General features: G+C 36.3%; 2 protein-coding genes across 2 annotated transcripts; both read left to right on the top strand.

The window, feature by feature from the left end:
- Positions 1 to 6678: 6678 nt before the first annotated feature.
- Positions 6679 to 11055, top strand: LOC136223922 (protein DETOXIFICATION 46, chloroplastic-like). The gene is made up of 14 exons (XM_066012096.1): positions 6679 to 7162; positions 8165 to 8259; positions 8335 to 8443; positions 8527 to 8582; positions 8710 to 8765; positions 8834 to 8972; positions 9058 to 9195; positions 9294 to 9362; positions 9685 to 9795; positions 10143 to 10271; positions 10371 to 10448; positions 10528 to 10599; positions 10678 to 10740; positions 10825 to 11055. The coding sequence occupies exons 1-14, from the start codon at positions 6679 to 6681 to the stop codon at positions 10924 to 10926; spliced, it is 1701 nt and encodes a 566-aa protein (XP_065868168.1). The 3' UTR covers positions 10927 to 11055.
- Positions 11056 to 17849: 6794 nt separating this feature from the next.
- On the top strand, positions 17850 to 26560 carry LOC136223040 (protein DETOXIFICATION 46, chloroplastic-like). Its single transcript, XM_066010824.1, has 14 exons — positions 17850 to 18369; positions 18453 to 18547; positions 19148 to 19256; positions 19418 to 19473; positions 20319 to 20374; positions 20822 to 20960; positions 21089 to 21226; positions 21354 to 21422; positions 21520 to 21630; positions 21748 to 21876; positions 22240 to 22317; positions 25933 to 26004; positions 26092 to 26154; positions 26242 to 26560. Exons 1-14 carry the CDS (start codon positions 17895 to 17897, stop codon positions 26341 to 26343), a joined length of 1692 nt encoding a protein of 563 aa, XP_065866896.1. The 5' UTR covers positions 17850 to 17894; the 3' UTR covers positions 26344 to 26560.
- The last annotated feature ends 422 nt before the right edge of the window (positions 26561 to 26982 follow it).

Genomic DNA, 26982 nt, shown 5'->3' with positions numbered 1-26982 from the left:
GAAAACACAAGGGCAAATATGTGTATTAACCCTTATTATTATTATTAGGGTAAATAATTATAAGGTCTTTATGCTTTTACTTAACACACTAGTAAGTCCATCATATCATCATGAGGTCTTTAAATTTTATTTTAATCAATTCTTTAATCTTTCCATTTGTTTTTGTAAATGAAAGTTCAAAATTTCCCATAGTTATACACAAAAAAAAAATTATATTTTAGTGTCAAAATTAATCTAAATATTTTAATGACATTTTTGAACTACATATACTAGCATAAAATATTATTATTATTATTATTATTTTTCTATCATTTTTTTAAAAATCACATTTTTTTTGTTCTTCTTTCCTAAAATTTATTAGAGATGCAAACAGCAGGGTGGCTGAAAGTGAATACGGACGGTTCGGCTGCCGGGTTGCCAGGTGTTGCGGGCGCTGGGGGTATTTTCAGAACCGGTAGGGGTTTTGCTAGAGGCTCTTTTGCTTTTCCAATTCAGAATTCTTTTGCTCACATCACAGAGTTGAGGGCAGTGATCTTCACGGTGGAGATGGCTTGGGAAAAGGGCTGGCATCGGCTCTGGATTGAATCCGACTCTTCAATGGTTGTTCACCTTCTCAAGACCCAATCTACTAAAGTCCCATGGTTTCTACGTCAGGACTGGTTGCGTTGTCTTTCCCGTTGCTCATTGATGGAGGTTATGATTTCTCACATTTATCGCGAAGGCAATGGAGCTGCTGACTCATTGGCACGGTATGGAGTTGCTTCCCATGATCTTATTTGGTGGCCATCAGCTCCCGTTTTCTGTCATCCTTTTATTTTTAATGATCTTGTAATATTTCACATTTGCGTACTCTTTAATTCTCCTCCCCTCTTGTAATTCTTTTCTTTTTATTAATATATTCGGGTTTGTGGCTGTAGTTACTGGGGGTGCCAACCTAGTTGGGATGTCCAAGTGCTGCGATCACTAAGTCCCAGCCTTTATCGAAAAAAATTAGAGATGCAAACAATTACTTTTTACAATATTATAGTTTTACTTCTATTTTGATAATTTTTGTCAATAAATTTTACATTATTAAATTAAAGTTTTATAATTATGTAAAAATTAATAAATCAATTACTTTATATTGAAGATATTATGATTATATAAGAAAAAAAAAGATGTTTTATTATTAAAAGATAGAGGAAATGGTAATTTTGGTATTTTAAAAATTATTTAGTATAGTTTGACCATTGACTCAAGCATAAAAACTAAGTAGTGAACAAAAACAAAAACTAAAGGATTATATAATTATCTCTAAAAACATAGGGATTAAATAGTGTATTAGATGAAAACACATGGACCTTATAACTATTTATCCTTATTATTATTATTATCAACATGGGAAGAACAACCTTCCTTATTTACATTATAATCTATTTCCTCGTGAGATATTTGAGGTAATAGATAATGTGCTCCATCTTTAGCATTCTTGTTAACACAAGGAAAAAAAGCTTATTGATGCGATTAAAATAGAGCAATTTGATAAATTCTGTCAAGTTTTAAAGTGTCGGATTTTTGTGTTTTTATCTTATTTTATTTTGATTAGAAACGGACCAACAATCAAAACACATAATTTTATTATAGGCCTCACCATTGTTTGGCAACTTCGGTCATTTAGGGGTAAATTACATACGTGGTGTACAACCTTTACTCCAAATCACACTTTGGTGTACAACCAAAATTTTGTCACACTAAACTGTACGAGCTTCAGGTGACCTCCCACTAAAGTGTACAACCGGTTTTTATGGCCAGTCAACGCTGGTCAACTATGCCACATCAGCATTTTTAATTGTAGAATTAAAAAATGGGACCCACTCTTTATGAAATGACTAAAATGCCCTCATCTTCTTCCTTCAACCCCTCTCTCCCATTTCTCTCTCTAAGTCTTGTCTCACTCCTCATTCTCTTCAATCATGAAAAATCAGAATCCCTAAACCCAACTAAAAATTGTGCTAAAGCTCCATATAAAGGAACAAAGGTAGGCGAATTTTTAACTTCGTATAAGAAATCTCCATAGAATGCCATTACAATACAATGCAGAAGAAAAGGAAAGGAAATAGAGAGAGAACCTGGCAGCACAAATTCATATTCAAGACACTGCCTTTACGAATGCGTTCCCAAGGGAAAGCAACGAGCATACGAAGTTTAAGAAGAAAACGATTCCAAGCACTTAATTCCTTGAACTCAAACTCTCCGCTAGGATAATCCTCTTCAAATTTCTTGAAACTTCCATCTTGAGACTCGGATAATTCTTTCTGTGCCGATTGTTTCTCTTCCTCAGTTTGGGTATCAGAGGAAGAATCAAAGGCACGAACAGATAAGTGTCTGGAGCGAAAAGATGGAGAGGGAGAAGGAAGGAAAGGAGTAGAGAGGAAATCATGGAATTGGAGGTGGTGGTGGGGAGGGAGGAGAAAAGGAGAAAGATGGAGGGAAGGTTTAGTAGAGAGGAAAGAAGTGAAAGAACGGCGGCAGACAGGGGTGAAATAAGGAGAAAAGAGAAGTAATTTGGACATTTTAGAGAAGAGAAGAGCTTCTTCTTCTCGTCTGTTATTCTCTTAGAATGCCTCCACAATCTCCACCTTCTCTTTCTTTCCGCCGCAATTCACCCATTCTTCCACAACTCTAGCCACAAACCCTTCCTGTGCCCTCTTCCTACAGCTTTTATTGTTTTTTTTAAACCCCTATTTGTGTTCTGTAAATTTAAATACTGGGTTCAGTTTTGTTTGTAATTTTTTCTTTAATGGAGTTCGATTTAAACTCCATTTGTGTTTGATTTAAACTCTTTTGTTCCTTTATATGGAGCTTTAGCACAATTTTTAGTTGGGCTTAGGGATTCTGATTTTTCATGATTGAATCAGTGAGGAGGAGAAAGAGGAGTGAGAGAAAATTTAGAGAGAGAAATGGGAGAGAGGGGTTGAAGGAAGAAGATGGGAGTATTTTAGTCATTTTATAAAAAGTGGGACCAATTTTTTTAATTCTACAATTAAAAATGCTAATGTGGCATAAAAACCGACTGTACACTTTAGTGGGAGGTCACCTGAAGCTCGTACGGTTTAGTGTGATAAAATTTTGGTTGTACACCAAATTGTGATTTGGGGTAAAGGTTGTACACCACGTATGTAATTTACCCGATCATTTAGTGCCTTAAAATCGTAAATTAGTGTTAATTTCAATTTAATTTGTATTTTCTTTTTTAGTTTTCATTTTCTAATTAGGATTCTAGTTTTCTATTCCTTTTATGATTCTAATTTAGTATTTTGCTTATTTAAAGTCTTGTTACTAGACCTGTTCATGGGCCGGATTCGGGCCGGAAGATCAAAGGTCTGGAAATCATTTGAGGAAGAGTAACTGTTCGCGTAACCAGAAAGGAGAAGGGGGAAAATGAAAAGGTAAGAGTATTTTGGAAAAGTCACACAAACATAGTCTAGATATATAATAGGTTATGTAAATGAGTTAAATATGTAAACGAGTCTTCTATTTGACCTACTTTTATAATTTTCCCTATTTTCTATTGGCGAGTAGTCAAAAGTGAGAACCTTCCCCTTCTTAATAAAGTTTCTAACCCAATTTTCTTTTCAAACTCTCTTTTTTAAATCTTGGATTCTTTTTGGGATTTAAGATGACTATTTCTACCTTCTACAATTAATTACGTGTTTAATTGTTGAATTAAGATTAGATTACTATTAATTCTTAATATCATTAGATAAAAAGGTGAGAACTATTGATTTCTAAATAGGAAAATTATAAAATTGGGTTAAATGGGAGACCCATTTACATATTTAATCCATTTACTCAACCTACTACATATCTAAACTATGTGACTTTTCCAAAATACCCTCGATATGTTTGTAATTTTACGCACGACCGTTTTCCTCCCGTCTGACTTCGCGAATCGATGCTTTCGCGACGTATGCGAAGCTAATGTTTTAGTTGATGATTTTAATCCGCATATGTGAAATCTGGATGTGTTTTTAAAGTACTTGTGAAGTGGTATACTGTATATAAAAAAACAAACAAACAATAAGGAATCTATTACTATACTTAAAACAACTTACATTTTGGATGATGTGGCATTTTCTTATATTTTCAGAATTATATTTATTTTGGGGATTTATTATTAACTTTTTTTCAACATTTTTTGCAATTTACAATTCCGGCATGATTTTGATAACTTCTCCAAGCTTGCAGTTTTTTTCCCTCATTACCCACCCACCCACGACTATAAGCTTACGGTTATATAGTTCCTTCCCATTTCTCTTATCTCTTCTTCTTTTGTGTAAACTGATTTTCGTGTAACATATCTATTCTTTTATCACCTGCTTCTCTTTCACTGTCATGTATTCTGCTTCTCTTTTTGCAATGTATTCTGATTTTCTATTTTTCTTAATTTTAAGTGGTTTCCCAAACATCTTACATAATTCTGATTTCTCTATGTATTTCGATTTCTGCAATTTACATAATTCTGCTTCTCTTTTGGCATTCTTCTAATTCTGGTTGGTCTCCCCTGATTCAGTTCTGGTGGTTGAATTGGCTGAATGTGTTGATCATTGTCACTGTCATTGCCTATTTGTGTTGCATCCACATCCTGTAATGTATTTTGTAATTGTTCCTCTTCTTTTGGATCTGTCTGTGCATCTTCTTCATCATGAATATGTGTATATCCTTCATCATGTATGATTGTTGCATGAATTGTATCCAAATTCTCTTCACTGCAAAATGATGCATCCGCCGTTTGTGTGTTGTCTGAAAAAGGGAAACTTTGCTCGAAAAACCTGACGTGCCTGGGAAAAAAATATCATGTTAGTGTTTAGGTTTAATAATTTGAAACTTTTGATGCCATGTCTGTATCCGAGGAAGACACATTTGACAGCTCTGTCTGTGAAGTTTGTTTTGTGTCGATCAAGTGTGGTAGCATAGGCTAGGCATCCGAACACATTGAGTTCCTCTATGCTACTTTGTTCCCTATAGAGTCGTTCATAGGGTGTCTATTTTTGAACTGGTGTCGAGGGCAATCTATTGATTAAGTAGACGACATGGCTGACTGCTTCAGGCCAGTAGTGCTTGGATAGCGAGCTTTGGAACATGATGGCACGAGTGGTGTTCATGATGTCTAAATGCTTGCGTTCCACTTGGCCATTTTGTTGTGGTGTCTCTGGACATGTCGTTTGGTGTATGATTCCATTGGCTGCATAAAAGTCTCGCATAGTGAATTCAGGGCCGTTATCCGATCGTATTATCTTCACTTTCTTGTTGAACTGTCTATCAACATAGCTACAAAAATGATGTAATGTCATGCTAGCTTCGGCTTTGGGGCTCATGAGTGAAATCCATGTATACCTGCTATAGTCATCGAGTATAGTTAGGAAATAATGTTTGTTTGAGTATGATTCCCTGACTGGCCCCTAAATGTCTATGTGAATGATGTCAAAGATGCTTTTAGCAATGTTGTTGCTTAGTGTGAATGATGTTTTCTTTTGTTTGGCTCTCTGACAAATGTCACAAGGTGCATCTTTGATTGAATTGAAATCAGTACATGATAGATGGAGGCCCCTCAACCGCTCATAGGAGGGATGGCCAAAACGTAAATGCCACAAGCTGGCTTTAATTGAACAAACAAAATGATCATTCACTATGCTAGGGATAGGATGTTCTAGATAATAGAGGCCCTCATACTCCTTAGCCTAGCCAATCTTCGTCCAGTTTTGAGTATCCTGTATCACACATATTTTGTGACATATTATTGAAAAGGAATATATATGAGATTAATACTAATGAAGAGGACATTTGTCTTAATTAGGGCTTCAATAACAATGTTATTAGATGTTTGAGGTTTCTAGTATCTCCACCAAACACTTATCACATAACGGGTATATGTAGCTTTGAAAGAATTCACGAACTGAGACTATCTCCACGTGCCTACATTTAAAATTGTTTTCTCAAAGAAGGAAGTAATTTCCATTATTCAAATTTTTATATTCTTGCATAAAAGGTATTATATAAAGGATAAGAACTAAAAGTTTTATAATTAAGGAAATTTTTGTTAATGATTTTGTATGTAATTAATTCATATTCAATTGTTCATATTCTTGCATAAAAAGGTATTATATAAAGGATAGAAATTAAAATTTTTGTAAACTAAGGAAATTTTTCTTGGATGATTTTGTCTGTAATTAATTCATTCATTCTTAAAATCAAGATCTTATTCTAAATCATTTGTGAGGTTAAGAGTTTATTTTCAATTTAACTAATGCTAACATTATCAACAATTGTAATGATTTATTATTGTAATGATTTATTATTATATTTTTTTTAGTAAATTTACTGGTTAGATTATTTTTTTCACCAGATTTTTTATTTTATTTTATTAGAAAATTACAGTGCATCCCGTGCACGGGGTTTCATACAAGTTCTAACATTAAAAAGAAAGTAATAAAAATATATAAAAAAAAAAGAAGCGGTAACCGAAATTCAAAGTCCAGGCGCCAATTCTGTACATGCAGAAGCTACCAACTCTTCAACATTTGAGTTTCAACCCGTTGGCTCAGTTTTGTTTCTCTTCCTTCTTCTCTGTTTTTCTCCTTCAATTAATGTCCATCACCATGCTTAACTTACCCAAACAATATTATGCAAATCAAAACCATGTCTCTTTCTTCATCCTCATCATTCCACATTCCTCCTCCCCAAAACCCGATTCCCAAAACACTTTCCCGCCCTTCAATTCTCTTCAAATACCCATCATCATCATCTCTTCCACTAATTCGAACTTCACGAAGATCATATTCCTCTATTTCACCCCTAACTTCAAACAATTCACACTCAAAAACTCACCACAATCGCAAGCGGTTAATTACTGCGTGCATTGGTTCCGGCTCAGAAGTAATCGATGAATTAGAGCCCCAAACTGCCTTAGATTACGGAAGTGAGTCTGCTGGAGAAGAGAAGAAAGTGGAAGTTGTTAGGTCGAAGAGAGAACAACTTTCGAACCAGAGCTTATGGAATCAAATAAAAGAGATTATAGTGTTTTCAGGGCCAGCTGCTGGGTTATGGATCTGTGGTCCTTTGATGAGCCTTATTTCCACTGCTGTTATCGGCCGGGGAAGCTCTACTGAGCTTGCTGCTTTAGGTACATACATAGCATAAAGTATCATATCAATTGACTGCTTAATTTGTTTTGGGGATTAATTTATGTCTAAGTATCTGCCATTTGATAATTATAGATACATCTATGTTGCATGGAAAATCCTCCTCAGTATTGAAAATAGGAAACACTTTTCGGGTTTAGGAAACCATTTTGGCCACAGTCCAATTCCAAATTACTAAAACTTCTCTTTATAACTTCTTAATGGAATATGTAGAGTATGAATACCATAGTTTATATTATCATACTTTTAATATTATCCATATTTTATTTCCTAATATTTACATGTTTTTATGTCCTATCTTTGAAAGAATATTTCTTTACGCCGGTTTCTGTGTAATATAGAAATACATTTATAGTTGTGAGTTAATCCTAACTACATCTTTTAAGTTGCAGTTAGGTTCGAGTCATGCCCCTAATCCAATTGGACCTATATGGGGAAGTTCTACGGTAATGAGTATAATAGACTTGACCAATGAAAAATAAGATATGTAACACTTTATTGGAAAATGATTAATGTCAAAAATAAAGTTGCATAATTGTCATTTCTTAATTGGTAAGGTTCATTGTACCAGTCCAAGTTAAAGTTTCTCGTCACAAAGGTACATCAACCGGATTTCAAGAAAAATTATATTTTTCGACCAAAATTTCTATCTGTGGTTCCAAACTTTCCCAGAATTTGCAATAAATTTGACCATACTGTCTGTATTGCTGACGGAATTTTCTGTGATCCTTAGTCCCCAAAATTGTATTTCTTACTAACTTTGTGATTGACCTCCCGGGTATTTGTTTCTACTCCGCATTAAGTCCAATCTTAGGTCACATGCTCTAAATGTTCAGCCCTGTTAGTGAGGAGGGTGTTAAGTATACCACATTGTTGGCAACGAGGCAATTGCCCTTAAAAGTAACTTTTGGAGTGGAGTTAAGTTAGACCAAGTTTATCCACATTTTGCATATTTTGATGATAATTTATGGATATTTGGACAGGTCCAGGGACAGTTTTTTGTGATAATATGAATCTTCTATTCATGTTTCTTTCAATTGCAACTTCAAATATGGTTGCAACTTCACTTGCCAAAAGGGTAATGTTCTTGAAATTTTGATATTTAGAATGGACTAATTGATCTTAATATGGATTAATTTTGATAAATATACAGGATAAGAAGGAAGTTCAGCATCAGATATCAGTTTTGCTGTTTGTTGGATTGTCTTGTGGCATCTTAATGCTCTTATTTACACAATTCCTTGGTTCCTGGGCACTAACCGGTAATAAACACTGCTCTGCAAATCACTTCACATTACTACATTACTAACTTCAAAAAATATGAATTTGCATATTAATTTTGCAGCTTTTGCCGGCCCAAAGAATGCTCATATTATACCTGCAGCCACTAAATATGTTCAGGTACATTGTCTTCAACAAGAATTTACCTGTATTATAATTTATACATCCGTTTCAAATGCAGGTGAAATGTCTGAATTCATCTAATTAATCTTTTCGATCGAACTAATTAATCTTTGTGAATACGCAGATTCGAGGCTTAGCATGGCCAGCAATTCTTTATGGACTGGTTTCACAAAGTTCAAGGTAGAAACATAGCACATTTTTTGTGGCTTTTTGGATTGAAATTTGAATGTTTTTCATTTGATTTTCAGTCTTGGGATGAAAGATTCAATGGCACCTTTAAAGGCATTGCTAGTTGCCACAGTTGTGAATACAAGTGGTCACTTAGTCCTTTGCACATGGCTAGGCTATGGTATTGTAGGAGCAGCTTGGTCAACAATGGCATCACAAGTAAGCTCATCTATTAAAATAATTCCTTTCTGCTTCAAAATTCTGACTTTTTCTAGTTCGTCGCTAAGTTATTATATGTATTCAGGTAATTGCAGCTTATATGGTGGTAGAAGCTCTGAACAAGAAAGGATACAATGCTTATGCTGTCACTATTCCGTCGCCGAAAGAATTTCTGCATATATTGAGCATTGCTGGCCCTGTCTTTGTAACAATGTTCTCAAAGGTATTTCTTAGTTTTCTGTTTTATGTGCAAAATTGTTGAATACTTTTGTTAAGAACTGTTAAATACTAATGAAAAGGACTTCATTTTCATATTTTCAGGTGGCATTCTATTCTGTCATGACTTATTTTGCAACTGCAATGGGCACTTTCACAGTTGCTGCACATCAGGTCGGTCATTTGGAAGGGTCTCAAAATGGGTTAAGTGTTATATGATATATACCCTATGAATCTATGATCATATATGATATAATTGCAACGAAAATGATAATTACGTCAAAGGGTCGTGTCAGACGGGTTTTCTCTATAAATCATATTATCATGTCAGAAATTGACAGCACTTTTTCTAAATGCACCTTATGCGGCTGAATCAGGCCAGGATTTCTTACGTATTATCAGAGCCCCCTAGTCCAATATAGGTGTTATTTGTTAATTTCTTTTTGCAAACAAAATAAAATAAATCTGATAATCTGATAGTATGCCACTGTTGCAGGTGATGATCCAAATATATGGAATGTGTATGGTATGGGGTGAGCCTCTCTCTCAAACTGCACAATCTTTCATGCCTGAATTACTATATGGAGTTGAAAGAAGCGTAGAGAAGGTCAGCAATTGCAACATATATCATTTCTAATTTTATTACTGCATAGTAAGAATATTCAGAGAGGACGAGTTTAGCGCAACAGTAAACGTTGTTGTCGTGTGACCGAGAGGTCACGGGTTCGAGTCTTAGGAGCGGCCTCTTGCCAAAAAATTGGCAGGGGAAGGCTTGCCCCAAATACACCCTTGTGGTGGGACCCCTCTCCGAATCAAAAACATCAAGTTGTGGACTAAAATTATAGTTAAACTTCGCCTTTGGATTAAATTGAACCCCCCAAATAGGGGTCAAGTATATTATATCCAAAAATATTGTTAGAATTAAAATGGTGTGAGATCATCAATGCGAAACAGGCTCGAATGCTGCTGAAGTCACTTCTGATAATAGGAGCAATACTTGGTGTCACAATTGCAACAATTGGAACAACAATTCCTTGGTTGTTCCCCAATATTTTCACTCGTGATCCTAATGTCATACAAGAGGTTAGTTAACTTCCTATCTTAATGTCATACAACAATGAATCTGATTGGGCAAAAATGGCTTTTATGTATCTAAACTGCTTGATGTTAATTTCGTTGCAGATGCACAAAGTGTTGCTTTTGTTCTTCGTGGCAAATTCTGCAGCCCCTTGCACTCTCAGTCTCGAGGGAACATTGCTGGTATGTTGCTGTACTTTTGTATCTTTTTTGAGTTCATATTAATAGCGTCATAGACATAATTAGTATTATGATTATGCAGGCGGGCCGAGATTTCAAGTTCATCAGCATGTCAATGAGTGGATGCTTTTCTTTGGGTGCTCTTGTGTTATTGGTAAGATATAATCCAACACTATTAGTGCTATTAATCAATGAAGGTTAATGCTTGTTTATATTTGATCTGCTTCATCAGCTTATAAGCAACAAAGGATATGGTGTGCAAGGATGCTGGTGTGCACTTGTAGCATTTCAATGGGTAAGTAACAAGCAATTCAAATTTCTGTTACTTATTGTTTGACATTTGGTTTGAAGTTGATAGCCCGAATTAACCTTTTTTCAGGGTCGATTTTTGTTCGCTATTCGACGCCTTTTATCTCCGAGTGGCATGCTTAGCTCCGGAGATGAGATTGAGTACAAACTTGGGACACTGAAAGCTGCCTAGCTTGTTTCTCCCAATCAACCTTTGTCATTATTATTCTTTCAGGCACAAAGCTTATAATAAGCAAAATATGCCTCTTTTTTTTGTTATTTAATGGAATTGAAATAGGAACAAAAATTTGTTATTGATTGAAGTTTGAGTTACAAAATTTTGTGGTAGATATTGTGTAGAAAATGAGACAAGTGGTGTTATACATGCTCACGGCTTTGTTTCTTGTCCGAAAGCATGCGTGGTGACCAGCGAATTGGAGTTACTTATGAGTTGGACAGTCCAAAAATGTGGGACTATCCAAAGGCCCATTGCGTGACAAATGTGTAGCCTCAAATATTCATCTCACCATTAATTGGGGGCAATAACATTTTATAAATAATAGAAAAGTAAATAAATTACAAAGGTAACAGAATATTAACTATGGTATATATTAAAAGAAAGGGTAAATCCTTATATTTTACTTAATATATTATTTAATTTTTGTATTAAAATAGCAATATATTATTTAGTTTTTTTTAACTTTTATTCTATTTAATAATTTAGTCCCTCAAATATCTACATTTTAAACAGTTTAGTCTATCTATAAGGGACTAAACAGATTAAATGCATTATTAAAATACGAAAACTAAATAGTGTGTTGGGTAAAAATATAAAGACAAATAAATTATTTACCACTATAAATAACAACGATTGTTCTAAATTTTAAAAATCCCTTGTTGGCAATTAATCCTTTAATGTTAGTTAAATAATTTAGTGACCTCATGAAAGTAATAATGTCTTTGGGAATGTAAATGGGATGGGGCAGAGATTACATTTCTCATCCCCGCTCTCTAACCTATCGGGGATTCTCCGTCCCCAAAACCTAAACGGAGAAAATTATGTCCGTGCCCTATCTCAAGGGATCCTCATTCCGTGTTTTCTTATGTTTTTTATCATATATAAAACTTTTATTCTATTTTTTTTCCATCTTCTAGACATTTATCATAGTACAATGATAAGATTAAATTTGTGTTGAGTGGTGGAAAGAAAAACTAAAATTACCTAAGCTAATAACTCTAAAAAGAATCACGAGCTAATCAAGTGAGAACCCTCCCCTAAGTGAGAACTCACCTTAGGTGAGAACCACCCAAAACTACGTAGTTTTGAGTAGGAAAATTAAGAAAAAATGATGCTGCTTATTAGGGGGTTTGAACCTAGAACCTATTCATCTACACTCCATGTTGTTTACCACTAAGCCAATTGCTCTTTTTGTATATTATTTCGCGCGCTGATTAATATACCATCTCCCTTTTAGCTTCTATTGTTTTTTTTGTTTAATATTTGACGCATGCACTTATTAATATCGATTAAATATGCATAATAATGAATTGTTAATAGAAAAAAGGAAATATGCATAATAATGAATTATTAATAGAAACAAAGAGAAATGTGCATAATAATGAATTATTAATAAAAAAATCCAAGAACATGCTCTAATTTCTTATTTATTTAATTCCTTTATATTTTTGTAATTTATGTTATATAGGAAAATATATTTTTTAAAACATACGTTAGGACATATATTTTAACTTTTAAAACACGAACTATGAAGTTTAGAACGTACGACATATTTTTTAGAACATACGTTATGTTTTTTAGAACATGTGTTATGTTTTTTCGAACATGAGTTATAAATTATATTATGGAACAAATGAAAAAACGATCCCTATATCTACTGATTTTTTAGAACATTATACTTAATTTTTAGAACACAAACTATATATTTTTTAAAACATACGTTATAACATATATTTTAACTTTTAAAACACGAACTATGAAGTTAGAACGTACGACATATTTTTTAGAACATACGTTATGTTTTTTAGAACACGTGTTATATTTTTTCGAACATGAGTTATAAATTATATTATAGAACAAGTGAAAAAACGATCGAAATATCTACTGATTTTTTTAGAATATTATACTTAATTTTTGGAACACAAACTATATATTTTTTAAAACAAACGTTAGAACATATATTTTAACTTTTAAAACACGAACTATGAAGTTTAGAACGTACGACATATTTTTTAGAACATACGTTATGTTTTTTAGAACACGTGTTATGTTTTTTCGAACATGAGTTATAAATTATATTATAGAACAAATAAAAAACCGATCGAGATATCTACTGATTTTTTTAGAACATTATACTTAATTTTTGGAACACAAAATATAAACTTTAGAACATGCGTTATGTTTTTTAGAACATACATTATGTTATTTAGAATATGAGTGTTATAAATTATATTATAGAACAAATGTAAAAATGGTCCATATATTTACTATTTTTTTAAACATTATACTTAATTTTTATAACACAAATTATAAAGTTTAGAATATATGTAACAATATTTAGAACATCGTCCTTAACATTTTAAAATATAAATTACAAAAATATAAAGGAATTAAATAAATAAGAAATTAGAGCATGTTTTTACATTTTTTTTCTATTAATAATTCATTATTATGCATATTTCTTTTTTTATTAATAATTTATTATTATGCACATTTAATTGATATTAATAAGTGCATGCATCAAATATTAAACAATGGAAACTAAAAGGGTCGTAATATATTAAGCAGCGCGACACAGTGTACACAAGAAAGACAATTGGCTCAGTGGTAAGTAGTGTGGAGTATAGATGCAGGGTCCCAAGTTTGATCCCCCTAGATAGCAGCATTTTTTTTAAATTTACTTACCCAAAACTACGTAGTTTTGGGTGGTTCTCACACCTAAGGTGAGTTCTCACCTAGGAAAGGGTTCTCACAAGAGCCCTCTCCTATATATATATATAATGGAGAATCTATGGGGATCTCCCACTTACGAGCTATATTTGTGGAAATTCTAATCGGTGATTCCTCATCCTTATTGGAGCGAAATCCAGATAAAAATAAAAAAATCTCCGCTCCATTTACATCGGCGGTATTATTTAAAAAGCTAATCCTATCAAATGTTCAAAATCGCTAATAAAACATTCCCGATGGATCAATAAAAAAACATTCTTGAAAAACACCAGCAAGCATACCCATTTGTCAGAGATTAATATAAGATCTATAATTGGGCCTTAACTATCAGTTCGAGCTTTTAGTTCAATCGGTTCCATAACATGGTATCAGAGCCATAGTTCAATGTTGGGGCTCCCGCTGATATTAGCGTCACGCACCAAATGAATTGGGCGTGAGGGGGGCGTGTTAGATATCCCACATTGCTAAATGAGGAAGCCATATAGCTCCTTGAATATGTGAGGCAATCCTCACCCTTTGAGGTACCTTTTGGGGTGAGTTAGACTTTTGTTTACATGGTATCAAGAGCAGGTTAAATTATTTTCGCAAGAGGACGCGATCGACGGAAAGAAGAAAAAAAAAAGGAAAAGGCAGAAATCGACAGTGAAGAAGAAGAAGAAACATATTTCTTACAGATCCTTCTTCAGTTGAAATCTGTCTTCTTCAATTGATTTCTTTCCTTCTATTTTTTTCTCTTTCTTTTGATTATTGATTGACGCTATGTCGGACGACAAGAAGACCGAGACCGGCGGCGGAGGAAGCGGAACCAAGAAGATTGATGTATACTATCTTGGTTCTAATGATAATCCCGGAAATTTGATCACACCTGTGCAATTAAGGGGCGAGAATTACGATGAATGGGCTTGAGCAATCCAAACATCGTTGAAGGCGAAACGCAAATTTGGTTTTATGGAAGGAAAAATTTCGAAACCTACTGATGCGGATCAATTGGAGGATTGGGAGTCCGTGCACTCGATGTTGGTGGCATGGTTACTCAATACTATCGAACCTAAAATTCGGTCCACCCTGCCGAATTATGAAGAACCAGATGCTTTATGGAAGTACTTGAAGAACAGATTTTGTGTAATTAATGGCACAAAAATCTGTCAATTGAAGTCCTCGCTCGCAGAATGTAAGCAAGGAAAGACGGAAGAAGTTGCAACCTATTTTGGACGATTTTCTAAGATATGGGATGACTTGATCACCTATGTCAAATTGTCAGTATGTAAATGTGATGGTTGTAGCTGTGACATGAAGAAGCAAGTTGCTGCAGTTCAGGAAGAAGATATGCAGCACCATTTTCTTATTGGCTTAGATTCGGCTTTGTACGGAACGGTACGATCGAATATCCTTAGTCTTGATCCTTTGCCTGGCATTGATAAAGCCTATGCTCAAGTCATTCAAGAAGAACGACTAATCAAAGGAGAGATGAAGGAAGAGCGTGAGCAAGTGATGGCTTTCAAAGTGCAGGATGCACGTGGGGGCAAATCCAAATCCACTGACAATTCTAATAAACATTGTTCAAATTGTAATCGTGACGGACATGATGAAGCAAGCTGTTTTCAGTTGGTTGGATACCCGGAGTGGTGGGGTGACAGACCTCGCGGCACTGGAGCTGGCCGTGGCACAGGCGGGCGCGGCAATGCAAGCGCGCGGCAGGGGAGGGCGCAACGAGCAGCAGGCCCGAGCGAATCGAGCAGCAGCGACACCAGGGGGCGCAAACGCATAGGGAAATTATGGTACTGATGCCGAGGCAGCAGGTCTTTCTGGCATTACACCGGCATAGTGGACGCAATTAATTGACCTATTACATCACGCCAAAACTACTGAACATCTGCAAGGTATGAATGATGACTTTGCGTGGATTATTGACACAGGTGCGACACATCATGTTACTGGGAACCTTGATGAGTTACGTAATGTTCGAAAAATTGAAAAGTGTCCAATTGGACTACCTGATAGAAAAACTGCAAATGCTGAACAAGAAGGCGTGGTGACACTGAAAGGGGGTTTATTGCTACATAATGTTTTATTTGTGCCTAAATTAAATTGTAGCTTGATTTCTGTGAGTCAATTAACTCATGACTCCAACTGCATTGTACAATTAACAAGTGATTTATGTGTTATACAGGACTGACTGACGAGGAAGGTGATTGGAATCGGTGAACTTCGAGATGGACTATATTTTTTCCGTGGAGGTCCACAGGCACAGATTTTGACAGTTGCAAGAGGTAATTCGATAGAGCTGTGGCACAAAAGACTCGGGCATCCAGCGGAAGAAGTAGTGAAGCACCTCCCTCATCTTAGTTTACCTAGTAGCAATAATAATAAACCCTGTGATGTGTGTTTTGATGCAAAACAAACTCGGAGTAGTTTTCCTTTAAGTATGAATAAAACTAGTTCGATTTTTGAGTTAGTTCATTGTGATTTGTGGGGGCCTTATCGTACCCGTTCCTCTTGTGGTGCATCTTATTTTTTTTGATTCTGGTAGATGATTTTTCAAGAGCAGTATGGGTTTATTTGTTGTCTAGTAAACTTGAGGTTGAAAATTGTTTTCTTAACTTTGTTGCCATGGTGAATCGCCAGTTTGGTAAGAAGATTAAAATTGTGAGAAGTGATCATGAGACTGAATTTCTTAGTTTGAATAAGTATTTTAGTGCCCAGGGAATTTTGTTTGAAACCTCATGTGTAGGGACACCTCAGCAGAATGGTAGGGTAGAAAGAAAACATAGACCTATCCTAAATGTTGCACGTGCATTGCGTTTTGAAGGAAATTTGCCTGTTTCTTTTTGGGGTGAGTGTGTGCTAGCTGCATGTCATCTGATTAATAGGACTCCGTCAGCAGTCTTGACGGGAAAAACGCCCTATGAGGTTCTATTTCATAAAATTCTCGTGTATCACTTGTTACGTGTGTTTGGGTGTTTGTGTTATGCTCATAATCAACGTGCACGAGGGGATAAGTTTGAGAAACGGAGTCGAAAGTGTGTGTTTGTCGGATATCCGTTTGGCAAAAAGGGGTGGAAGTTGTACGACTTAGAGACTAAAGATTTTTTTGTAAGTCGGGATGTGCAATTTTATGAAGATGTTTTTCCATATCGGACCTCGGAATTGAAAGCAGCATCGCCTGAGATACTCCCTCTGTCAACCCGAGATGACTTGTTTGCCGAATCTGTCCACGGTAAGGATGGCTCGGACCCGATGACAGTCACGTTAGAGCAGCCCGTGACTTCTGACGATGAACAGGCGGCAGCAGCAGCACAGACGCTGCCAATGTTTGTAACGCCAGAATCCGGCGCATCTGCAATTCCGGCAGCTTCGACTCCACCGCCTGCTGGAATAGCAGATGTCCCGGAGGCAGAATCGATGGTGGAGGAGGTTCAGCCTTCACCAGAAACGATAGAAGAACAGTTAGGGAAGGGGAAACGAGCAAAAATTCCGTCTACCAAACTTCGTGACTTTGTTACTCATACAATTCGGAAAAGTAGTCCACTCGAAGCTTCATCAACTCCAAACGATCGAGGGTTCGAGTCCCGTCAACTTCATTAATTTGTGGAATTAAAACACATGGCGGGATGGGCCTGTGTTGTGCACGCTGCAAGCCCAAGGGGCACTTGCGTGTGGGGGTGTGTCGGAGATTAATATAAGATCTATAATTGGGCCTTAACTATGAGTTCGATCTTTTAGTTCAATTGGTTCCATAACATGGTATCAGAGCCATAGTTCAATGTTGGGGCTCCCGCTGATATGAGCGTCACGCACCAAATGAATTGGGCATGAGGGGGCGTGTTAGACATCCCACATTGCTAAATGAGGAAGCCATATAGCTCATTGAATATGTGAGACAATCCTTACGTTTTGAGGTACATTTTGGGGTGAGTTAGACCTTTGTTTACACCATTGCTTACCGACCGTTAAATGGATAGAAATTAAAATGTGAAAAAGGTGTGCAAATCTAACGGGACAGAATCATTGAAAATGTCACTTATTGGACGTTAGCCGTTATTCCGTTCCCGCTGATTAGAAAAAATAAAACACGAGTCAAAAAAAGAAAAGAAAATAAAAAAATTAAAAAGAAAAACACGCCACGCTTCTTCTTTATTTTTCCTCCTCAAAAGCCTCTTTCAAATTCAATTTCCAAATATACAGTAAAAATAATGGCTATCAAAACCCTAATTTATCATTCTTATTCTGTAATTTCTCTTCCAAAACCTATCTCCAATAGTTCCTCCTGCTATTCTCAATCAATAATTCCGTTTAACAAAATCTCTTTGCATTTAATACCACCTCGCATTCCTTCGTTTTTACGCCTTTGCGCGCCAAAATGTCGACGAATTCAGTTTATAAGCAATTGCATTACCCCTACCAATGATATAGTTGATATTAATCCGGAAACTGGGAGCCGCAATGATGATAATATTGGTTCGGTTTCATCATTTCAAGAGGAAGAAGAGGAGATGCAAGTGGAGGTTGAAAGGGAAGGATTGGAGAAGCAGAGTTTATGGAACCAAGTTAAGGAGATTATGATGTTTACTGGACCTGCTACTGGACTTTGGTTATGTGGCCCTTTGATGAGTCTTATTGACACTGCAGTTATTGGCCAGGGAAGCTCAATTGAGCTTGCTGCTTTAGGTAGTTCCTTTTATTTTTCTCTCTTTCTTTTTGAGCAAATGCGTGTAGTATAAGTTGTTTAATTTGTGGATTTTCGTGGGCAGGACCTGGGACTGTGGTTTGTGATTATATGAGTTACCTGTTCATGTTCCTTTCAGTTGCTACTTCGAATTTGGTTGCTACTTCACTTGCCAGACGGGTTAGTTTTCTGTTACTGATAAACTTTTACTCTTCACTAGCTAGATAATGTGAAGATGCAAATGGGAACTTAAACTGGAGATGTTAGTAGTTCATAGGCGAGACTTGGTTTTACTAGTGCAATATGCCCAACCTTTTATTATCCCTGTGTTTATGTTTGCATGCCTTTCTTGATACATTGGTAAAGATAAGCATACAGTGTTCGGCAACTGACGAAGCTGCTATGGGTCTTGAAATCTGTTGAGTATTATGTGTCAAAGACTATGATTTAATCAAAATATTGTGAAGTTTAATCAATTGTGATATATAACCCTGTCTCCAAGCCAAATTTTCAGTCACTCGTAGACAAGTCCTCCTAAAAGGATTGGAAAAATAAGACTATTCCTGCCCGTGGTCAAACATACTTGTCTCATAAACTTTTAAGGGGATGCAAATTTGCAAGCCTGTGATTTGAGTAGTGGCACAAGCTTTATGTATTTTACAGTGATATAGTGCTATTTTATCATTGCTTCACTTTTTGTTACTAATTGCTCTGTTTTCTTTTTTGTTTAATCTTTGTATATATCTTATTACTCGCTTTGACTAGATAGTGTTCATGCAGGATAAAAATGAAGTCCAGCATCAAATATCTATCCTCCTTTTTGTAGCATTGGTTTGCGGTATCTCCATGTTTTTGTTTACAAGATTCTTTGGATCATGGGCATTAACTGGTAATGAAGACTATTAAATCTTTTATTTTTTATATTGTTGGCAGATTGAGGCTTTTGTGGGCTCTTTATTTAGTGAATCATGCTGTTTTCTTCTCCATGTGGTAGATAGCTGGGATCACTAACTTGATGAATAATGAATTTGCTATTATCACATCTTTCAGCTTTTACTGGACCAAAGAATGCACACCTTGTACCTGCAGCAAATACATATGTTCAGGTTCATGTTCATATTTATAAATATTTCATGTGTGCTTTAAATAGAACTATGTGATGGCACTTTTGACATTTTCCTTTATCTCTTTTTCTGTTTTTTGCATTTATTTTATCTTAACCATTTTGATGCTTGTACTTGCTGCCCTGCAGTAATGATTTAATTGACCAGTTAATGTGGTACAGATTTTATCATTGCTTATGCTCTGCATACAGAAATCAGTATGCATTATTATTTATTTAAGTTATTTGCAATCAGTTGTGAAAATGTGTTATGTCTTGTCCTTAATGGAGAGAATGGTGGTAATATGTGAATCATTTCGTCTTCCAACCTTTTAATCTAACAAGCCTTCCCTGTTGGGCCATCTTCCTCTATATATTTTTATTCTCCCAATGAATGATCCATACTAATTTGCAGGCTTCTAAACCTTGTTATGGCCATTTGTCACTGATCGTCGATGGATTTTATCAATAAGTGTATCAATATCTTTTCTTGTACCAATCTCTCCCAACACATTACCATTTCCCTCAGTGTTGGTCTGCTTTTTGTCAATAGGTTGATAAGAGTACTGTTATTATAAAAATTTCTGCCTACATATGTAAAGCCCATTTTGTGCCCAGAAGGATAAATTAAAGACATCAATTATCATGTCTGGTTTAGAAGTAATGGTAATTCATAAATCTTAATTTCTTCAGGGTATTTGACTGTTTGATGGTGCATCATGTACATGATATTCTCTCATTGTACTAATTGAATGGGACTCTCATGCTTTTCAGTGATTGCCAATTGTACTCTTTTTTTTTTTTTTTTATTTGGATAACATATTAATTGAACTCTCTTCCTTTTGCCAGATTCGAGGGTATGCATGGCCTGCAGTTATTGTTGGCTGGGTTGCTCAAAGTGCAAGGTGAAACATTGTGCGTTAGGCTATAACTCTTTCGATTGCTCTAGTTACTGTGGAAGGACTTGAATCATACTTTGTTTTATCCTGTCCTTGGTTGGCGATGAAACTGTCAGCTGCGTTAGGCTATAACTCTTTCGATTGCTCTAGTTACTCTGAAAAGACTTGAATCATATTTTGTTTTATCATGTCTTTGGTTGGTGACGAAACTGTTAGCTTTGTGTACAATTGGTATTAGGTTGTTTATCTTAAAGTTTTTATCATCAATGTACTTAAAAACATATGATTGTATCTTCTGAAGCCTAGATTTTTCTTCATGCCAGTGTCCTTATTGTAACTTTATATATTGCCTTAGAGATATTTAAGTCATTTCTTTATGCCAAGTTTTGTGAAATTTAAATTCTATACTCTTGTCCTTGGTCAATTTTTATTTAGATTTTTTTTCTTGTCCAGTCTCGGCATGAAAGACTCCTGGGGACCTCTGAAGGCTTTGGCAGTATCTAGTATTGTAAATGGTGTTGGTGATATAGTACTTTGCAGCTTTTTGGGCTATGGGATTGCAGGTGCTGCATGGGCCACCATGGTGTCTCAAGTATGTTTAACATTCCTAATTTATTGCTTAAATATCTTTTGTCATTTGTTTGTATTGTGCCATTTCAAATGTATCCAAAATGGCATAGACTTCCATTCCTTGGGGTTTCCTCTTACTGTATTTTATAGGTTATTGCAGCTTATATGATGATTGAAGCTCTGAATGACAAAGGATATAATGCATATTCTATCTCTGTTCCAACACTTAATGAACTTATGGCAGTAGTTGGGATTGCAGCTCCAGTTTTTGTAACAATGATGTCAAAGGTTATTTTCCTATTTGATTCTGTACTTTATCCGGTCCGATACCCTTAGTTCTATATCTTATAGTTCTCTTTGATTCCTTAATTTTTTCTGGTCCAATTTTCTCAATTCCGACTTTTAAATGTTTTAGGTGGCATTTTACTCTCTTATTATATATTTTGCTACATCCATGGGTACACTTTCTGTGGCTGCTCATCAGGTTAGATACACCAATGCTTATGTTTTCAGTAATTTTCCTTTCTAACGTTTCAAAACATGATGACAGTAGACATTGACAAGTATGATATTTGTTTTAGGTCATGATTCAAACGTATAGCATCTGTACAGTATGGGGTGAGCCTCTTTCTCAAACCGCGCAGTCATTCATGCCTGAGCTGATATATGGTGCCAACCGAAGTTTGCCAAAGGTGATTGTGTGAAGAGATTTGATATATTTTCAAAAGCATAGATCTAGCTGTATCTCCTTACACTGGTACAGAGGGTTTCTTTTTTATCTTTTTAAAATGATACCTAATACAAAACAGGCTAGGAGGTTGTTAAAGTCACTCGTGATAATTGGAGCTACGCTTGGATTGGTGTTAGGGACCATTGGAACATTTGTACCTTGGTTGTTCCCAACTCTCTTTACGCCTGATCAAAATGTCATACTGGAGGTTAGCTCTTACTTTCACATTTGTAGTATGTTGAGCTATATTTCGAATTGAAGCAGGATTCTCTGTTGAATAAACAGTGTGAATGTATTTTGTTTCTGTATTTTGTTTTTTTTTTCTCCTTTTTTAATAAAAAAAACCCCACTGATGATATTATTTCTGTTCTTACTCATTCAAAGTTCAAATTATGTATTTTGGCTACAATGAATGTCATTGGTGTCTGATGCTCCTGAGTTAGCGGTGCATTATTGGCTGGTAAAAAGGATAAATGGTTTATGAATTGAGGCCATAATAATCTTCAGCCTTTTTCTATGATGTGAAGTATTAAGAATCTATTTCTTAACACAAAATTATGTATCTGTGCAGATGCACAAAGTACTTTTGCCATACTTCATGGCATTGGCTGTGACCCCGAGCACCCATAGTCTTGAAGGAACATTGATGGTATGTCTGTTCTAACTTGGATCTTAATGTGCTTCATAAATGCTTTTATAAGTTGATTGCATTCTATATAGTGTTTTCTATATTAATAAATATAATTTGCGAAAGAATTTTTGCACCAGCTGAGTGAAAATGAAATTATATGAATTCTATTTACCCTATATCAATCAACACTTATTAATTCATGCATTTTTTATTGACACGAGCACAACAACAACAACAACAACAAAGCCTTAGTCCCGAAATGATTCGGGGTCGGCTAACATGAACCATCATATAAAACCGTGAAAATCAAGTCGTGTCAGCGACACAGATTCGCTCCCTCCACTCCGTCCTATCCACTACCATATTTTCCTCAATTCCCAATAAACTCGTATCACTCTCGATCACCCTCCTCCAAGTTTGCTTAGGTCTTCCCCTACCCCTCACCACTACATCCCTTTGCCACTCTTCGGTTCTCCTAACCGGCTCATCAAGCGCTCTACGTCTCACATGGCCAAACCACCTTAGTCGGTTTTCTCTCATTTTATTCTCAATAGATGTGACCCCTACTTTTGTCCTAATTATTTCATTACGCACCCGGTCCTTTCTCGTGTGACCACACATCCATCTCAACATACGCATCTCCGCCACCGACATCTTATGGATGTGGCAGTGTTTCACTGCCCAACACTCCGTACCATATAACAATGCTGGTCTAATTGCCGTCCGGTAGAATTTTCCCTTCAATCTATTAGGCATGCCGGGATCACAAAGGAAACCCGTAGCACTCTTCCACTTCGACCAACCAGCTTTAATCCTATGAGCAACATCTCCATCTACTTCTCCATCCGTTTGGATAATAGATCCTAAATACCGGAAGCAATCCGAGGCCTGAACAACTCTCCCATCTAGGATGATTGTCCCTGCCTCCCTACTCCTACGGCCGCTAAACTTACACTCCAAATATTCTGTCTTACTTCGACTCAACTTAAAGCCTCTAGATTCTAGAGTTTGCCTCCATAGTTCCAACTTCATCTCCACTCCTTCTTTCGTCTCCTCAACCAACACAATATCATCTGCAAACAGCATGCACCATGGTATACCATCTTGAAGTGAACTTGTTAGTTCATCCATAACGATGGCAAAAAGAAATGGGCTTAGTGCGGAACCTTGATGCACTCCAATCGTAATAGGAAACTCTTCAGTCTTCCCAACACTAGTACGTACACTCGTGCATACTCCCTCATACATGTCCTTTATGATGTCAATATATTTCCGCGAAATGCCTTTCCTTATCAAGGCCCACCAAAGTACTTCCCTTGGTACCTTATCATATGCTTTCTCCAAGTCAATGAAAACCATATGCAAGTCTTTCTTCTTATTTCGATAGTGCTCCATTAATTGTCTCATTAGATGGATGGCTTCCATAGTTGATCTTCCCGGCATAAAGCCAAACTGGTTTTCCGAGATCTTCACCGTCCTCCTTAGCCTTTGTTCAATCACTCGCTCCCAAAGTTTCATAGTGTGACTCATTAATTTGATTCCCCGATAGTTGGCACAATCTTGGACATCGCCTTTGTTCTTATACAAAGGGATTAAGGTACTTTTCCTCCATTCTGATGGCATCTTATTGTTCCTCCAAATTTTGTTGAAGAACGTCGTCAACCATTCGATTCCTCTTTCTCCCAAACATCTCCAAATCTCAATAGGGATGCCATCAGGTCCTACTGCTTTCTTCAACTTCATCTTACTTAATGCCATTTTGACTTCACCCTTTTGAATTCTCCGCAGGCATTCATGATTTATCATATCGTGATGGATACTTATATCTCCAACATCTTGTTGGCGATCTCCATTAAATAAGCCATCAAAATAGGACCTCCATCGTTCCTTGATATCCTTATCTCCAACTAGGACTTTCTGGTCCACATCCTTCACACATTTAACTTTTCCGAGATCTCGCGTCTTCCTATCTCTCCTCCGAGCAATTCTATATATGTCTCTTTCCCCTTCTTTCGTATCCAATCTTGTATACAGATCCCGATTCACCTTTGCTCTAGCATCTCGTATGACCTTCTTTACTTCCCTTTTAGCCTCTTTGTATTTTTCGTAGTTCTCGTCACTCCTACATTTCCCCAATAGTTTATAGGATTCTCTCTTACTCTTTACTGCTTGTCGTACTTCTTCTGTCCACCAAGATGTGTCCTTACCCGGTGGCATGCTACCTTTAGATTCCCCTAGAACTTCCTTCGCTACTTCCCTTATACTATGCTCCATCTTATTCCATATCGAATCTATATCTGAATCCATATTGCAAGTCCAAATATCTTTTTTGGTCATCTCATCCACAAATTTTTGTTGATTCTCCCCTTGCAATTTCCACCACTTAATCTTAGTCTCTACTTGAGGTGTTTGTTTTCTTATACATTTCCTACTTCGAAAATCTAGCACCACTACTCTATGTTGGGTTGTCGTACTCTCACCAGGGATCACCTTACAATCAATATAACTCTTTCTCCAAGCACTCCTTACTAAGAAGAAGTCAATTTGGCTCGCATTACCGCCACTCCGATAAGTCACTAAGTGGGATGTTCTCTTCATAAACCATGTGTTCATGATACTCAAGTCATAGGCTGATGCGAATTCCAAAATATCATTTCCTGCTTCATTCTTATCTCCAAAACCATACCCTCCATGAACACTCTCAAACCCATCTCGCCTAGAACCCACGTGTCCATTGAGATCACCCCCTAGTACCATTTTTTCATCCCTAGGAACCTGTTGCACCACTTCCTCTAAGTCATCCCAAAAAGCTTGTCTTATAGACACATCTAATCCTATTTGTGGCGCATATGCACTAATGACATTCACAACCTCATCCCCTTTCACTAGCTTAACACTCATAATTCTATCGCTCTTCCTAGACACCGCTACTACCTCATCAATATACTCCCTATCAATAAGAATACCTACTCCATTTCTACCCTTATCCTTTCCTGAGTACCAAAGCTTATAACCCCAAGGAGCTATCTCTCTAGCCTTAGCTCCAACCCACTTGGTTTCTTGTAGGCATAATATATTTATTCTCCTCCTCTTCATTACATCTACAATTTCAGCTAATCTTCCTGTCAAAGAACCTATGTTCCATGTCCCAAAGCGTAACCTACTACCCTTACCCCTACCCCTACCATTACCGTGGACTAGCTTATTTACCCGCAACCCTTGCATATTTGACACCACCCCCGGGTCCTGGGGTGGCGCGCCGCTTCGGGGCGACGACCTAGCAACCCTTGCACATTTATCACTACACCCGGGTCTAGGAAGTGCAGCGCGTCGCTGAGTAGGGAACGCCCCAACGGTATTTATATTATGGTTCATGTCATAAGATGTGACTAAGTTTTACGCTGGCCGCCACAAACCTACCGCAACCCTCCTCCTCACGAGCACAAACATATCAAAAATTCAATTTTAAAAAACCATAAACATAATTGATGAATTCTCTATAATATTTTCCAATAAAATATATTAACTTGTCTAACCTTGCAAGCTAATAGACTTATGTTTAAAGGAAGCATCTTTATACCATAAGCATGCAACAATACTTTCTTATATTGTATAAAATGCACCTTTGTGCAGGCCGGGCGGGATCTCAAATATCTTGGCTTGTCAATGACTGGATGCTTTGCTTTCGGTGCCCTTTCATTGATGGTACCATTCAATTCATACATTCTCTAGCTTCTTCTATCTCAGATTCGTACAGTTCACAGTAGTGATCACTTATTTTATTGTTGGCAGTTTGTAAGCAGCAGAGGTCTTGGTTTGGCTGGCTGCTGGTTTGCACTTGTAGGATTTCAGTGGGTAAGTCTAACAATCTCAACAGAATATTTGTCCTATAATAATCAAGTAACTTCTTGTAAGCCAAACTTTTTTTTTTTTTTTTTGCAGTCGCGATTTTTTCTTGCACTCCAGCGGCTTCTTTCTCCGAGTGGCATATTGTACTCAGAAGACTTGAGCTGCTATAAAATAGAGGAAGTGAAATCTGCTTAGGTTAATACATGAGGATAATCTTAACAAGAATCAAATCAAACTTCAAAGACCTTTAAATATGAGATTCTCATTCTTTTTGGAGCCTCAGTGAGGGTAGAAAAAATATCAATCTTCCCTCAAGCTGCTTGTTATGTTTTTTCTTGGCAGCTTTTGATGGTTGTAATTGTATATTCACTGTTAATTATTTGGGAATAAATTTAGATTGAAAGTTGCTTCATCTCCCTTCTTTCATTTGAGACCTGTAGCAAATTGCAGAAAAATTGGTTGCCTGCAAGATTTCAGTCTAAAAGCTTCACAGAAGTAACATCTGTAGCTGTACCACTTATTGCTTTATTTATGTCTAGACCTGTTCATGGGCCGGAGTATGGCTGCTGGTCTGTCCAGGCCTTCGTCTAATGGGCTGCACTCGGATGGAAAGTCCTGATGAAATCTACAAATAATTTCATTGTTTCTCTCAATTTGTATTAAATTTTACAAAATCATTAAATCCAATTAATTAACTCCGATTAATTTCTATATCAAATTGTTTATACGGCGTTATAATAATTAAAATCATCTAACGAGAATATTGGTATGTCCTTATATGTTATCCTTATCGATCATCTAATAAAAAACTGATCATAATCAATAGAGTTTGAT

The sequence above is a fragment of the Euphorbia lathyris genome, chromosome 3 (genome assembly GCF_963576675.1).
Source record: "Euphorbia lathyris chromosome 3, ddEupLath1.1, whole genome shotgun sequence".
NCBI classification, from domain to species: domain Eukaryota; kingdom Viridiplantae; phylum Streptophyta; class Magnoliopsida; order Malpighiales; family Euphorbiaceae; genus Euphorbia; species Euphorbia lathyris.
Note: the sequence above shows the minus strand (reverse complement) of the source record. Positions and strands in the feature narration are given on the sequence as shown.